Below are 17,897 nucleotides of genomic sequence, written 5' to 3' on the forward strand. Positions count from 1 at the left end.
AATGCAATTTTAAAGTAGATTTTGCAGTATACATTATGTTTATAACTGCACATCTTTTTATCAATTTGGTGGCAGAATGTTCTATTACATGGATGTTATTGCACTGATCTGATACCACATCACTCGTACCATGCCTAATTCTTTTCAGGAACCGATGACAATGAGCAAGACTTTGACTACCTCGGAGCATGGGGCCCACGATTCGACAAACTGGCAGACATGTACGGACAAGAAGGGGAAGAGAGCGAGGACGAACAGTAAGAGAGACGGGACGCGACGCGCCATAAAACCCCCCCAGCCAGCAGTGAAGGAAAAAAAAAAAATAGTTTCTACTGAGAGATGAGAGAGAGGCGAGAGTGTAAACTTCTTGTTGCGCGAAGAAAAACAACGATCTCTTCCTTCCACCATGCCCCTCTCCCCTCTCCCTTCCTAGCAGCACCATCGCCGCTCAGCTAGTAGACTCTCGACTCTGTCCACCCGCCTGTCTCCCGCTCACTACTCGTCTGCAGCGCAGGTAGCCTACCACGTCAAGGAGGTGGGTGACCTGCCCGGTCACATCTAACTCTGGGCCTTAGAACACTGGGGTTGGGGAGAAAACAAAGAACACTTACGAGAAGCAACTGAAGACTGTTTTAACGACTCACCGCGGACACGGTGGAGCAAGTCATGTTATACTGTGTTCTTGAGATTAAGATGAGCACCATGCCAGTATTTACTACTATTAATAAAGAATATAACCAACACGTAGACCAAGACAGGAGTAATGTGAGTGTACTGTAAATAGTTGGTATTACGTAGTGTAGACGTCAGTACTCATCACCACATCTGTAGACGTATTATGTACATAGGTTGTCGAATATTGTGTTTTAAATATTTTAAAGGCATTTTTGCACATACTCTTTAAACAGTCACGTTTGAGACGTAACTCCTGTTGGAAGTGCTGTCACAGCCCTCGTCCTCATCTCTCCCGGAAGTCTGCAGCCATTAATTAAACAAAGTTATTTTCTTTGCTTGTATAATTAGCCATTTACTGTCGTGTATGATTTTTGAGCTGTATGGAAGAAAAAAAAAGAGTGAGTGAGCTCAAATGTGTGAAGTTCATCTCGAACAATGTGCGTGAATAATCGGTAAGAACTCAGTTTTCGATGTCCTGTCGACATTGAGCATGTATGCAAGATAAGTTTCCATGAACAGTGTTCAAGTTTGAAAGTGGATCAAAGAAATAAAAACAATAGCCCCCAAATATATTTTTACTTTTTAATTCCAGCCTGATTTTACAAGGATTAGTGCCAATTAAAGAATAGTTTGTAAAGATTACCATAATAAATGTGTTGCACCTGTGTATCATGAATAGGCATAGAAAATAATTTTAAAAGCGCTGCACACAAAACTTTGTAGTGTGTTGTCACTTTTTAAGATATTGCTGTAATTAGTATTTATTTACTAAGACTACAATGTCATCTCCATTATGAAAGTTACGTTGTGTTGTAATATATTGGATGTGTGTCGGTTGATATTATGTTTTTAATACTTGTGAATTTGTATGTACTGAATGCAAGAGCTGAGAATATAAATTTCTGGCTAATACTATGTATACGGCCTCATTTCATGTCACTTGTGTTTCAAGTTGAATTGCAACTATGTTAATATTTTATAATTAAATGTTCTTTAAATGTGCTGGCAGTTTGTACAAATGTATCTGCCTGATAAAATATTCCAAATCTGAAGGAATCTTCAGTATTATGTTATGGTACCCTCCTTGTAACCAATTTTTAAAACAAATTTTGTTTTATATTTGGAAGTATTGAAATGAAATGCAAAATTCACCTATGAATTCCAGTTAACTGAGATAGTTAAAAAAAAAAATTAAACAGACCATTAGATCATAATAATTGCTACTATTTAGGCTCTACAGCATAAAAATCCTTTCACAGAATGAAGTTGGTTATCATTTCACTGGTATAAGATCAGCTTGCGGGCTGCTAAATATTTAGTATGTTACTGTGATTTTTTTTGCTACCCATAAATAATTTCATTCCACAGTAATGCTCAAAAATTGTGTTAGAATTATAAAGATACTCAGAAAAAAAATGTTGTTCAATAATGTTAGTTAAACAATGGTACAAGCTATTTAATAATTGCATTTGTTAATTTGAGTCATGTTTTTATTTTAAAGTGTTTGAAAATAGGTTAGTTTGCATATGTGTAAACTTTTGTGACATATACTTGCTTATATGTTTTAGTATTAGCAGCTATAATTTTATGTGGTATGAACTGTTTGTGTGTTGCGGATGCTAGAAACCAAAATGCAGGATAAAATACAATTGGTTTTTGTTTGTAAAACCATGCATTATTTATTTAATGGGCATCAAGTCAGAAGTAAATAATAATATTCTTAAAATAATTTAATATTATGTAACTGTATTTTTATAGAAATGAAAGTTAGATCATACTTTAACATGCATGGCTAGATAGGTATTATACTTATGGTATTTCAATAAAGTTAATACCATTTTTTTTTATTGCACTATGTTATTGTGTAAAATTGATTAGGATTATTTTTATACATGTACAAAGATCTCTTTATATGTGAAACTTAAGCATGTTTATTTATTGTGCCATGGTTTGTTGCATTGTGTGCTCTTTTCTTCATGTTAGAACATTGCCGTATTGTTTGGTGTGGCTCAAATAGTTAATGTCTGAAGTTTACCACATTAAGCATTGAAAACCTAGTATGTTAAATCTTTTATTAGTTACTTACATTCATTCATTGTTAAGTTTTAATGTTCATTAGCTACATGCATGATGCTGAAATTATTTTCCAGGACACAAATTTTAATGCAAGTGCTGCACTATCATATACTTGTTGCACCTCAGGTAACAAGTTCAGTCCAAGTTTACAGTACTCTGTACATAAGCCTCTTTTCTGTATTAACTTCCCTGAGCCTACTAATAGACATTCTGCACTGCATTGCATGTTTAATGAGCAAAACTAGTGGCTAAGTGTACCACCATATCATTTCATGACTCCAATCCCATAAATGTGTCACGACTTACAAGGTCCAACAGTTCTGAAGCACTTGGTTTCAAGTAAACCTCCACACAAAAATAACTAATCATTATTTTTTTTTTTTTTTTTTAAGTTTCAGATGTGTGTAAATGTTTTGTGAGGAAGTAAATCTAAACTAATAATTATGCTGTTCCATGGATATGTAATAATCTGAGTGGTACAAGCTCTAAACTCCTATCTACAGCAAATATTAGCTTACTTCTGAAATTAAAACAGACATCTTTTACAGGCTCCATTAATCACTGCCATGTAGTGTGTGAAAATGTTTACAGGAAGGAATGAATGTTCTGTGATGTTTGCTGTACTCTGGTTTTCGTTAACGGCTGTTATTTCATTGTTTATAACCCTCTCTTCAAGAAATACAAATAAAGAATCTACAGTGTTTCTTTTATTTAAGAAAGTTAAAAGAGTTTTTGTACATTTTTACAAAAAACTTTAAATAATGTAGAAATTAATAATGTAATTACACGTGTACTTTAAAATAATATTAAGTAGGTACAGATTTTTAAGGTATGTAAAAGATAATTAATGTACATGGACTACAACAATCAAATTCTTTTCATGGTCAGGCACTTTAAAGACATGGGTAAAAATATTTACCAGTATGCAAAAGATAGCTGTCAATTTAATTTTTTTTTTTTTTGTTATTGGTCAGAATAGTCAATAGTGTGCATGAAACTCAATAGTGTGCATGAAAAAAAAAATGTTTATTGTTTCCTGTATCTTGTGGTACATTGTGTGATCAGTTCTCTCTAATAATTTGATGAATTTCGAGTCACTGGGTTTTCTACACTCCTGTACACTTACAGAACTGAATAATGAGAATGTCTGCAGGTTACCTGCTGTGATTTAAGTTGAAACTGTGTGATTTTTGTCTCTTGATGTTTGTATTTTTTTTAACTGTGATTATCTAGCTGTATAGTTTCAATATGAAATAAAACACACCATTACTATGTTTCTTGAATAAGATTTTTTTTTTTCAAGTTTAGAAGTGATGTTATTTAGGATAGCACACAAAGAATGATATATAAACTCAGAGCCACATAAATTCAATAGAATCTCCTTCACGACCTCTCCTTTGAGCATTTGGGAATCAAGAATCTACTCCTTAACCATATTTTTACTAGAAAATGCTTGCTTCATTAGTATTTAATTTTAGTTTTATGTTGCACTGTTATGTACAGAGGTTTAATGTGACGGTACCTCAATTAATATAGTGGGATTTAAACCACTTGCACAATTACTCGGTGCTTGTAAATTTAAGGACATTCATGTGTACATGAGTTATTAAAAAAAAGTGACTATACCACTTTTTTTTTCATACAAAGAGAGGCATAGCAAAATGTAGCCTTGTGAATGTGCATAACTGTCATTCCTTTACTGTGTCCAAAAATTTAATTCACGGTTAAGAATATAAGTGTACACTATTAAAACTATTCCAAAATTACATATCAGCAAGTCCATGAAAAAAATCAACTGGTTCCTATAATTTTCTTCTAAATGCACATTCACTTTTAATACCATCCAGTTGTGAGTTCTTACTTATTTTCTCAGCTTAGTTCTACTGCACTGGATGACAGTGAGAACTTCCGTAATCCTTCACTTCCGCAGCTATTACCGTAGATACTTTTTCATTCATATTTTCTTAGGTTGACTCGGGGCTCTGCTGATCGTGACTGCACAGGTCATACCACTGTGTTGCCTGCAATTTTAGTTTGCTCAGTGTTTACTTTATTGAAGTGAAACTTCTTTGGGTGTTATGAGAGTAAAATTTCAAGGCCGAATTTTAATGCAATGTTTTCGTGAAACATTGTTGTGAAACATTTCTTATGCGAAAATGACAGAGAATAGGTACTTGTCCAAAGACATATAAAGAGAGCACTATGCTATATACATTGCTGGACTCGTTTTCGTTTTCCTCTTTGTGCGATGATTCTTCCATCCACCCAAAAAAAAATAGAACCAAGATAGATAGATGAACGAAAGAATAAGACAGAGAATGCACATCCACTTGTTTCAGAAAATAGATATAAGTACCTTATACAGTCAGCTGTGAATTCCTTGGATTTTGTATTTGCTACCAGGGTGCTCACATTCCTCCTTGTTTAACCAGCAGTGTAGAGAGCGCTGTTGAGACAGTCCCTGCCTTTTCCGCATAGATAATGCTACCTGTAATGAATTTCATATTTCGTTCAGAGATTTGGCTTTTTTCCACATGGCAGAATTGTTTGAAGAAACAGTACCACGTACAGTTTTTTTATGGGTATTTCAACAGTGAGTAATAATTATGGTTAATTAATCATCATTATTGATTTATCAATACATAATTTATATCCTCAGCAGTTATTTTGAAGTGAATCATAATTTTGTTAATTCATGTCTATTAATTTATTTTATTTTAATCAAATTTAACAAATACAAAAAAAAATTAGGCTTCTTAAATACTTAGAAAAATAAATTAAAGGCAAAAAACCCCGCACTGTGTTATCTTGTTCATAATCATTGTGTAAAATGGTATTAAAATATTTTAAGTAGTTTACCAATGATTAATAGTTAAATGATTTGGTTAGGTTAGCTAAGTTTAAAATATTGTAAACAACGTGTGAATAGTTGCTCACGTACGTTTCATATTTTAGTTACCATAAAGGTATAATATCAACATTAGTGTAAATATCTAGAAAATAAATTCAAAAATTTAACTTATATTTTGGTTATAATGTTTTCATTTTGATCCTTTTAATACTTTCCTTAAATTCTATTAATACTATAAGTATTTTAGAAAATTGTCTTTTTTTTCTCTCTCTCTTTGCCGTTTTACCCTTTACGATATACTTATGAGTCTAGCTTTGAATTACCAAAGAAGTTTCACTTTTATCACATGTACTGAGTTACATGCAATCTTTTTTTAATTTTTTTAAGAAAAGATCTGGCACATAGACGCAACATGATATCAGAGACTTTTTAAGCATTTTTGCCACACAGCAGTTTAGTAAAACATGTTTTAAATATCATTGTAATGTATTAATTTAATTAAGTATTCCAGTTAAAAATACATATACAGACATTTGATAATCTGGAAAATCGCTAATCTGGCACAGACAGGGCCCCAAATACGCCGATTAAAGAGTTATTACTGTAGCATCATTGCTAACTCATAGTTCTATCTGTGCTCATTCACACCCCACAACCATTGAATATATATAACTTATAGAAGTCGCGAGGGTATAGGATTTATTATTCCAATTTTCGGATCCAAAACTGTGGTAGTTGTTAGCTCCGCCGTTAGACAGCTCTTCTTTCCACAAGAGGGTACTCGTAGTTACCAGCTTCCATGCCAGAGCGCTGTAGCGTCGCTTTTTTCAAGCTCGTGCTCGTAATTCTCTGTCTCACTCTATCGAGAGGCGGTGCCTTTTGTTGAAATCCGAGCGCTTAGATACGGGCGGGCGCAACTATATTGGAGGAGTACGGCCACCGAAAAAAAATGTGCGGCTAAAAGATGCCAACATCAAAAATTAAGTTTTAATTATAAGAAAACTACAGAAATTTCTTAAACGTAATAACATAAAAAAAATACTGACATTCGTAGTTCAGAATTTATAAAATGTTGTGTTAAAGGAGTGGCGCATTGAGTAAAATGGCAAAACATAATTTGGAATAATTCTTGACAACGTTGAATGATTTTGGTAGCTATGAAACAACTATGGCTGCGATGACTGTTCAAATGCGTGCACGTGTTGTTATTAGTAACTGAAACTAATGTTATGATGTCATACTTTGTGGCTATGCAGTTTATAATTTTTTAAACATAAGATGAAGCATTTTTACATAATGTTTTGGTTGTTTCGTAATTCAAAATAAATAATCTTAAACGTTATATGGTGAATATTCCCAGTAACGAATGAACACAAAAAAAATCAATTTTGCCAACATAGATTTGAAAAGTTAACGATTTACTATGTTAATTTGCTTATAAATAACGCACATTTCCCGGATATCCAAAGAAAATAAGTGTGTTTGTTATAGCATTGAGTTGCCACTCTTTATATTCCTTGCTTTGAGGTTAGATACACAAGTTATGCTCGTAAAAACGATGCGCAAGTATTTTGAATACAAAAAATATATTTTCTTTTAATAACCGAAAGGTAAATATTATTTCAGTGAAATATAATAAAATTCTTTAAACACAGACAACATTTAGAGCTATTTTTTGTTTATTATTCCATCTGGCGTGATAAATATTATATTTTAAAAACAGTTTGTGGATTTTTAATATAAAATTAAGATTTATTTATGACATCAATTTAAGTTGTTCAAAAAATTCACTTTGGTATGAATTCAACCAAATTCATGTTATTCAGGGCAGAAAATTAGAAACTACCAAAAAAAGATTATCTACATTGCTGTTTTGTGTAAATCTGTGCACGGACTTAGTAAGTGATATATTTATAATTCCTCAAATTTAGCAACCCATTTTAACACAAGAGAAAAATGATTTTATACTAAAAATTATTATATTAAACCATTAATTAGGCAGGAAACATGTATGTATAATCTATTTAAATTTGCATTTGAACAGTGAATATTATTTTGCAATAATAAATAATTTTTTATCATCGTATAGTACGGATGAAAAGTTTGTATTTCCGTCTAATCAGAAGTATTATATGACACAGTTAATTAACTTGCTTTACAAGTTTTTATTCACATGAAAATCATTAAATGTGGTTGGGAAGTGATATAAATATACAAAAACAAATCATCATACATACAATTTTATTATCTTAGTGAATTTAAATTAATGGTGTCCCAGTGACTACTGCGAAGAAAAAATTCTTGCGAAAAGTTTCCTCGTAATTGAAATTCGTCAAAAAAAAATCAATCTCTCATTTTTGGTGACATTTCTGACAAGTGGTACGATGAAATTTGAGACTGGCAAATGAATGTTGTGAAGCAATAAACAAAATATCACATTCGTGAACTACAAATGTATAATTGTTTTTATTTTATAATAAAAGTGTATCTAATAATCCGTGGCTTTGCTCACATAATTTCCGGGTATTGCTGATATTCTACCTACCATTTTAAGAAAAGTATGTATTAAATTCCAAAGATTTTTGAAGAAATATACACAAAGAACTGTCAAGTATAGAAAATATTTAATAAATAAAAATATTTTAACGTCTTATTTTTAATTGGTTTATCGTAAGCCTATTTAAACTTTTATTTAAAACTAGCTGCAGTACCCGGCTTTGCCCGGGCTGAACACCAGGTGATATATTGTCCGCGAGTTACAGCAAAATGGATAGCAATACGTCCAGTGTGGTGGACATTAAGAAATGACACATAATTACTGTTTGTGTATCTGTGACCTATGGTTTTCTGTTTACCCATGGCGATCGGTTGAAAGGTTAAGAAGTTGATGCGCTACAGCACCATCTAGCGGCGAGTTAAAAAAAATGGTTAGCATAAAAACCTTCTCCATGATAAAAACACTTCGATGTGCCAACTTTCATGGCGATCGGTCAAACGGTGTAAGAGTTTATCGACGTCATACATGCCAACATCCAATTATATACATTCTTATATTTCGAAATTTTGGGGCTTTCACTTTTGCAGAAAGTGGAGGTTCAGGACCTCGAATGGTTTGGAACATTCCATCTTGAAATAATAGATATTTGAAATTCCTGAAATTGTCGAAATTTTGGGGCTTTGTTCCCAGAGGGGGGCGGGGGGTTCGAGGACCCTGAATGGCTCGAAAACACTTAAAATCGAAAGAGATAGATATTTAAAAATGTTTAAACTTTCGAAATTTTGGGGCTTTAACCACCTGGGGGGGGGGGGGGGGGGTGATGTTGAGGACCCCGAATGGCTCGGAAACACTCCAAATCAAACTATACACACCAAAAAAAAAACTAAGGATGTTTTAGAAACTATTTTTTATTTGTCATAATGTTTAAAACATTTGTAGGATTTGTTTATATGTAAAACTGTGGTGGCAATATTCCGCTTATCCAAAGGAGTATAGAAATTAATAGAGATATCACTCCCTGTACACACCACAAATCTTTGAATTAAGTAAAAAAAAAATAACACAGTCCAAAATGAAACAAAAAGTATAAATAACAACTAATTTGACAAAAAAAATGTATACAACTGGAATGACAATGTTAATATCCGCCTGAAATTTAATAGAAGTAGGTAGGTAAGAATATATATAAATAAGAAATTAAATTAAATTAAAACATACATAAAAAAATTATCTCACACTCAACCAAACATAATGTTTAATATGAAATAAAGGAAGATGGCAATTACACGTAACTATTCTAATTAATAAAAAAATCAACTTTCCTGAAATAGTAAAATTCAAATTTTTCAACAATATATTACATAATTGATAAATATTTCTGGTCTTCGGTCTCGGCAGCCCTAAGACTCTTGACGCTCAGCAGATAAATTATAAACACTAAACCAAACTCCTTGCAAATAAGTAGACACTGTAAAATAATTACAATATTGACAAATAGAAAATATTAGTAGGCCCTACCAACCTATCAATAAATTTCTAAGAAATTTATAAGTTTAAGAATTTATGTACCTACATAATATTAAACTTGAAACTATCCACGCAATAAAAACCTAAGAATGTTAGTGAAACTATTTTTTTTTTATTTGTCATAATACTTAAAATACGTATGTTTCCAAAATGAAACCAAGTATAAATAATGACCAATTTGACAAAAAAAAATTGTACCTACAATCTAATGACATTGAAAACATACACGTGAAATTTAAAAGAATTATGAGTGCCCTAGGTAGCGAGAAACTATATAAGAAGAAATTAAATTTAAAAAATGGGTGCGTGTATTAGGTACGCGCATGAGAAGTTATACTTCTTTGGCATCATTAAAAAATAGTTTTTAATTGCATGAAAAAATATTGCGTGGAGTCCCTCCACGTGGAAGAAGTGTGTGTGTGTGAGTGTGAGTGTGTGTGTGTGTGTGTGTGTGTGTGAGTGAGTGAGTGAGTGAGTGAGTGAGTGAGTGAGAGAGAGAGAGAGAGAGAGAGAGAGAGAGAGAGAGAGAGACCTATTGAATGTCTATAAAACTAACTTTTTTATGAGAGCAGATTTTCATGAAATAAATCATGAAATCATTCAACGATAAAAGCTGTTTATTTAATTAAGCGGACGGGTTCGCCCCAAGGAGAAAATTGACGCGGCGAGACCTAGTGGACATAGAGAAATGACACACACTCACTATTTATGTGTCTATGAAACATTATTTTTTTCTGCAATTTAAATTGTAATATACAAAAACGGTATTGAAAATTGAAACAAATATGGCGACACTACAAACTGTCAAGATCTTTATTTTTTCTTACTCTCTACTTAGTTCCTTACAATAGCAAAACGTAACGTAATGGCTTGAAAGCTATTGCTTGGCAGACATAGAGGAATGACACTAACAGTTTGTATATCTATGACACACATTACATAAAATTAAGATATTTTTTTTAACCCGTTTAAAATTTATTTTTTTAGACAAAAGATAGCCTATGTCCATCCCCAGGATATAATCTATCTCCTTGCCAAATTTCATTACGATCCGTCCAGCCGTTCAGCCGGGAAAAGGTAACAAACAAACAAACAGAAAAACAGACAGACAGAGTTACTTTCGCATTTATAATATTAGTAAGGATTAAGTACCTACCTTATTTTCTATCTCCCGGTTTAGTGACTTTGAGAATATATTTTACCTTGATGTAATCTTAACTCTTTTCCATCTGACGAAGAAGCCAATTAAAAAATAAACTAAGGCTCGCGCACTTATTGTATGTTAAGACTTTGCCATCGTTTTAAATTACTGTATTTTTTTAGTTGTAGTCATGCTTAGGATAATAACATACGCATACATTTCAGTATTCATTATTCAAACCAATGCATTTTTATTTGAAATGTAGAGCAGTTACCAAATTTCTTATCTCGCATATTGATTTTTTGGTATGGCTAGTATTACTTAAACTAAATTTTTGAATTTTCACTGATGTACTCTTTTCCCTTTACTATGTGATTTAGAAAATATAGCAATATACGTAAACCAATTAAACCAATATCATCCTGAATTTTTATTACCGAAAAAAGTTAAATACAAAAAATTTTAAAATGCGTATTTATATTTATATATATATATATATATATATATATATATATATATATATGTGTGTGTGTGTGTGTGTGTATATATATATATATATATATATATATATATATATATATATATATGTATATATTGCCAATGCTGATTTAGTGGGTTCCATTTTTTTTTTATTTTTAAAAATAATATCTACCCCTTTTACTACTTAATAGATAACGTTGAATAAGAGAAGGTTGTTTAAGGTATGTTGATTTTCCTTGTTTTAATCCAAAGATTTATTTATATTTATTAAAACCACATTTACAATCTTTCGTCCCTTAAGAAAAAAAATTCAAGATGTAGTAAAAAAAATTGGTGGATTTTTCCATGTTTATTAATCATAGTGCATTGTTGCATAATTTTCCTGTGAGATTTTCAATATACCACAGCTGTCTTTAGATTATATTTTATGTACATGCACAAGAAATTTTAATATAACTAAACATCTAAAAAGTAAATTGTAACTCGCATACACACATTATCAGAGAAAACTAAGTACAATATAAATTTCAAAGGTTATTTACATCATAAAATTAGAATGTAAAACTCTTCTTTAGAAGTAGGTAACTTATTACTTCAATTCATTCTTAACGATAAACATTCACCGTGCCATGTAGTGGTGTTTGAGAAAATATTGTATTTAATATCTTTGATTAAGTGAATGAATGGAAATTCTTAAGAGAGTTAAGTAGACCCCACATCTTCAATGGGATATGTTCACATTTTTTCTACTTACACAAAGCTGATAAATATATACAGTACTGTAAAATTGATAATACAGTCAAACTTCGTATAGTTAAAAACAAAATTTGACCAAATAGACAAAACATATAACTATTTAAAATTTTAAACGAATGATGAAAACAATTCACTGAATACAAATAAAATATACCTACTTCACAAGAAATAAGAACACTACGAGAAAATATTACTAAATTAATTTTGTGGTATGTTAAACCTGTTAAGTGTTCTTTACGGAAGTATAATGAAAACTTTACCATCACTGGTGTGATCATGATTTGAAAAACGATGTATGGTGTTTGTGCTAGACTCTTAGAGATGACGCAAATCGCATTGAATTGCAGTTTTAAGTTGAACACTCCGTGAAATGGTTGACATTGTTGCATCATTGGTGTTTAATCTTTTTAAGTTTTGAATTTTCCTTCATGTCGCTTCTTTTTCGTTTAGTGTCACGTTCTTGTCTGGAGATCCACTTTACCTCATTAAATATTTGACAGCGCACTAAAGTCCGCAATAGAAAATCTTTGTGGTCACGGCACGTGTCAAACCACATTGGGAAAGCAGTACTGGTACACTCTTTTATAAAATTCTCGATCAGGGAGGTGAGATTTTTCTTAAAACAATGGGCTTCGTAATATTTACAAAAAATTTCTAGTTGAAAGGTCGTGACTTCAGTGAGAATGTTGGACGCTACTGGGGTGGAATGGATACATTACCGACATATTATGTTGTAAACTCTGTCTGAACTGCTGTGCAGAAGGATTGCGTCCATAACCACACCGCTGTCGCAGTACAGAAAATAAATTTTCCAGGGGATCTTGTTGAAGTCTTGAAGTAAGAAGAAAATGAACTCCTTCCTTTCTGAGATCCTCCCAGAGCATCAAAATTCTCCTTAATGTAAGGCGTAAATTTTTAAATGTCGGAGGGAGATTTTTTTTTACTTCTCAATGTCCATCGACGTAACCAAGCTATGTCTTCCTCCATGTTATTTATAACAAGGGTATTTGTGCACGAAATTGGTTGACGGTGTGGGTTTGGATCGGTGCTTGATTTGCTATTTAAATTGTCCAAAAGGTTGTTCATTTTTTCTACAAATTTTGCAGTCGCTACAGTTTCTTCACGGTTCTTGCAGTTACTGTCTGCAGTGGCATATGCCATAAGTGCTGCATAAACTGAATGGCTGAATATTTGTGCAGCTAACTTGACACTCATTTTTTCGAAAGAGTTGGGTCTGACATGACGCTCACTCAGTTTTGGTACTGCCCTGGCAAGTTTATTTCGGGAGTCACTGCAAGCCAAATTTGTAATGGCTCTCCATGTTATTATCTGTCCGTCGATTAAAAAGTCATTCGCCATTAGATTATTTCGCACACATTTTAACAGGTGAGGAGCATCGTAAACAACAAATATCTTATGTTCTCTGAACATAAAGAAGGGGTTTTCTTCACAAACACCAAGATTTTCAATAACTTTTTGGTTTGAAGTACCCTGGTCGCAAACTATCGCACGTACTTTCAAACCTATATTTATTAATGATTCTAAGACCAAATCCATTAAAATCATCAAATCAAAATATTTGACGGTTCCAGAAGACAAATAATAAGAAAATGGCATTTTCCATGAACACAGAAGGCCTCTTAACATGAACACCAGAGACTGCGAAGCAAGTAATTTACTTCGTCCTAATTCACCAAGATCTTGTCTTCCCTCTTCCTCATCGTTTTTTGTGTTATACGTGAGCCGCTTTTTGATAGCCATTTCGTCGAACATCAGTATACATTCTTTTTCGTGCCGTGACATGGAATTTACTTTAGCTCTCAACTTTTCTGTTACCTCATGAGTGATGCCAGGTGCAAGATTCATTACATTGATCCACTTTCTTACAGTTTTTTCGCTAGGAAGTTTGAACCCTTGTTTTATCCATGACCGATAGAGTGAAGGTGACCTGTAAAAAATTGACATCGCAAATTCTTTTTCGTCTTTTTCCCAAGGAACTCGTTTTTTGTGGTCTATTTGCATTTTTAATAAAGTAAATGGGGGGCCAGAAACATGTTCAGTGAGCTGTAAAAGTATATCACATACAGATAATTTTTTCGATCTATTTTTTACAAACTGGAGTTAGCTCCGTTTACTTTTAAGCATCAATACTTTCTTACGAAGCTTGGCCTTAAGTTGTATGTTCCTCGGTGTATCATTATTGCTTGGCAGTGTGGTAGGATCACTAGTACTGAGTGATGCTGCTATTTCTATTTCATTGGAAAAAGTATCACATATTTGGGATTCATTCAAAACAAATTCTGATTTATGACATTTGGAAGGGCTACGTTTTTGTGTTCCGTCGTCATGTTCAGTAATCTTGATTGTTTCTTGATCTCTATAGTTTTTTTTCTGTACTGGGATTGTGCATATTCGGAATTGCAAAATAGTTTAAAGAGTTCTTCAGTTCATTTTTGAATTTATTGGTATCGAAATGATCAGAACATATAACATAATGTGTTAATGAACTATCTGAACTATCTGAACTATCCAAAAGTTTGTTGTTTCCACTCCTCAAAATCCACTCGAAACATCTAAAATGAGAAAACATTTTTCTTAAAATTCATTCTATTTGTGCCCCATACAAAACTCAATTCAATTTTTTGAACACAAAGGATAGTGTTGTAACACCTCGAGTTTAAATGAGTAGGCTACCCTACATCTTAGAATATCGAAATAAATGTGTTATATAATAATTTTTTTGGATATGCAATAAAAATGTTTAATTTAAAGAAAAGTTGCTTATGACTTAGGTAGTAAAGGCAGTATTCAATGGATTTTAAAAAGATTTAACTACGTTTTAAAAACCAAATTCTATATACTCATATGTTTGTGTGGACTAGATTTTCCCACTATGTTTTGTTTTTATTTTCATGCTGATAAATTCTCTTACAAAGTATGTACTCTGGAAAATAAAAGCACTTTATCTCACAGTCTTCTTTGACAGTGCCATTAATCTACTGACATCAAAATATTGTAAAGTAATAAAAAAAATTTCATGTAAATATACCATACATAATCACAAATAATTAAATATTTATTTGATTTATTAACCAATTTAAGTAGTCTATTCCTAAATTAACGTTTAAACACTTGCCTAAACAAATGCATCCATTGTAAAACCGACGATGTGGGGAATAATAAGGTAAAACTTTACTTTTTATTATAATTTACACTGAAAATTATTTAGTGTGGTCGGTTGTAGTCAAAACTAAGTCCTAAATTATTTTTCAGGGAAATTAAAACTTATTAAAAAATTTAGGACATATATCGCATACTCACCTTTTTTCACTCGGCATATAACTGATATAGTGAAACGAAAGTATAATTCAAAACTTACCGGTCTTAGTCTTTCACTGGAAAACACAACATTGATATGCCCTGTGAATGGTTCCTCACATTCTGACAACCTGTGTAGGCACATTTCTTACCCTTTAGAATGTTGGACATTCTAAAAGAACAAACGCGAAATATAGTTTAAATAAGTATTTTACTTTTAAAATAAAACCATATTTTGAACGGAACACTGACTATTGGCCCAATACAAAGTCTTAATAGCTAATTTTCACTTCACTCGGGTACAGAATCCCATCATTCAGTGATTCCCGTGGCTAGCTTCTTTTGGGATTTCATTATTCTCAAAGCGCCTAACGATGCTGATAAGACCTGCCGGGTAATTTGAATTGTTGGTCTGGGATTTTCGAAGGGGGGGGGGGGGGGGGGGGTGAAGGATGATGTCACGACTGGGCTGCTTAACCTAGTTCTGCCAAATACCGCCAGTGGCGGATACGGCCGATACCCAGCAATGAAAGCGATCGCAGCGGCGGAGCTTGGAACTACAACAATTCTTCTGAGAAACCGGACAGAAAATTTAACCTGGGCTCGCGACTTCTATACATTATATATATTCAATGCCACAACTCAAAGCACAAATGCCGCCTCGCGCTCACTTCACTCGTCTGCTGCTAGGCCATTATCTCTATACCTCTACCTCAATCTACATCTCTCCACCTCACTCTTAACTCTCTATATCTCTTTCTCCCTTTCTTTTTCTATTTTGTGCTCTCTTTTTTGGAATGCATAAATGAGCCACGACTGATTTTTTTATGAATCATACACACACAAAACACCTCTTGTTTTAATATACATACTAAACACACTAACTAAAAATATTATTTCATGCCAAAATAAGTACAATAGTGAATTCAATAAAAATTTACCATCAACACACAAAAAAATTACAATGACACTCGTCATTAACACTATTCAAGGGACTGCTAGAAAAAAAGTGAAAATTGGGGGGAAGGCTCCATCACTGTTATAAATCAGGTAATTTACTGTATGCACTCTATAAATAACCTGTTGGACCATACTTCTTTTAACACCACTTAAATGCTATTTTATTTTAATTTATTCTATTTTATTCCATCACAAAAGCAGACCTGAATTTTTCTAACTTGAAAAAAATTTTGACTTCTGTATATTTATTTGTGCAAAATATACATAACACAAATAACAAAGTGCAGTAGTCTCGTATATAAAACCTTTTCTTATCCGACATTCTGTATTATCCTACATCTCAACGTAAAAAAAACACCATCGGCAGCAAGAATGTGAAAAAAGTCTATTTTTGCTGCTCCTGACTTTACCGCTGACCAGAAAAATCTTCAATCATCTTCTTCTTCTTCTATCTCTTTAATATCTTCAAAAATATTTCTCACATCATCCAAGGCAAACTGGAAAAACAAGATATAAGTGAAAACAAGTGAGCTAGTGAGTGAGTGAGAGAGTGAGTGTTAGTGAGTGTAAGCAAGAAAGAGAAGAGCAGAGGCATTGAATTATGGGGAGAAAATTAGGGGAATCCAGCGATAACAGGGACACTAGTATCGCAGAGGCTATACAATACAAGCAGCACATACACACACACAGTAACATAATTTTTGTAAAAAAAAAAAAAAACTTTTCCCACACACTCTGACACTCCCCAAATACTTTTAGTTCACAGTAATTACAAGCATATAAGGAAAAAGTTATGCAAGTTTTAATATGTTAAAGTTGCAAATCAGAACGGTGTTAATGATGCTGTTGCACAAATGAGGATGGGAAAGAGCTTATTTTATAATTATGTATTTGACTAGTCTGAGCTTTTTTTTTTCCCTCTCTCCCTCTCTCTTTGATCCACTTAAAACCTCCTTGTATACTAGTTTTGTAACTCCATGATATAGTCTCGTTTTAATTGCTACAGAGTTTAAAAGAAAGGTAGTTAAATAATTTCTCCTATTTTATTTGTAAACATCTTAGCTCTCTGTATTCGTCATTTGCTATTTCATTTATATAATTTCATGAATGTAGCAGAAGTCGATTGGAAGAACAGAAATGTGTAAACATGGTGCTGTCATCTGTGGAAGTCTCAGAAATCTTGAAAAGAAGTAGGAACAGCGTGATTCCATGGTGGTAAGAAGTAAGGGAGTTGCCATGTTAATACTTGAAGTCAAAATGAGAACTACCCCTCACCCCCTTTTCCTATCTGCACAGCAAAACAATTTTTCGTTATTATGAAGTTTAATGCTAATTTCTTGCAGATGTAATGGTATTATGTTTGTTTAGCAATCAATATTCACTACATAATGACATCTTTACAATTCTTCCGGGGGAGCTGAATTGTTGCCCGTTGGATGGGCAGCCCTTCGGGATTTTTCTGGCAATGGTTTGTTTGTACAGCGACTGGAAGGGCAGCCCATCCAATTTCTGAAAACATGTTTCTTTAAGTGTTTAAATAATCCTGAAAACTTGCCTTTTGGATGGGCAGCCCATCAGGATTTTTCTAATAGTAGTGTTTTTGAAAGGTTGTCTGA

At 32.8% G+C, this 17,897-nt stretch overlaps 2 protein-coding genes across 5 annotated transcripts in view; one reads left to right on the forward strand and one right to left on the reverse strand.

Moving 5' to 3' along the window:
* The window catches only part of LOC134542352 (neural-cadherin-like), a 383,455-nt gene extending 379,421 nt beyond the window's left edge, over positions 1 to 4,034 (forward strand). Inside the window, exon 27 of the mRNA XM_063386525.1 lies at positions 149 to 4,034. Coding sequence (XP_063242595.1) covers positions 149 to 261 — 113 coding nt within the window. The 3' untranslated portion in view covers positions 262 to 4,034. The remainder of the gene's footprint in view (positions 1 to 148) is intronic.
* The window catches only part of LOC134542374 (centromere protein I-like), a 111,025-nt gene that overhangs the window by 5,264 nt on the left and 87,864 nt on the right, over positions 1 to 17,897 (reverse strand). For 2 of the 4 annotated variants that reach the window (XR_010076792.1, XR_010076790.1), the window contains exons 15-16: positions 16,587 to 16,778; positions 5,108 to 5,239 (exon numbers count right to left, since the gene is read on the reverse strand). Coding sequence is in view for 1 of the 4 variants with exons in the window: in XM_063386559.1 (XP_063242629.1) it covers positions 16,710 to 16,778 (69 nt within the window). In the remaining 3 variants the exon portion in view is untranslated. Of the gene's footprint in view, positions 1 to 5,107; positions 5,240 to 15,765; positions 16,779 to 17,897 lie in introns of those variants that run through there. The other 2 variants (XR_010076791.1, XM_063386559.1) reach the window with 2 other exon arrangements.

Source organism: Bacillus rossius, chromosome 1 (assembly GCF_032445375.1).
Source record: "Bacillus rossius redtenbacheri isolate Brsri chromosome 1, Brsri_v3, whole genome shotgun sequence".
NCBI classification, from domain to species: domain Eukaryota; kingdom Metazoa; phylum Arthropoda; class Insecta; order Phasmatodea; family Bacillidae; genus Bacillus; species Bacillus rossius.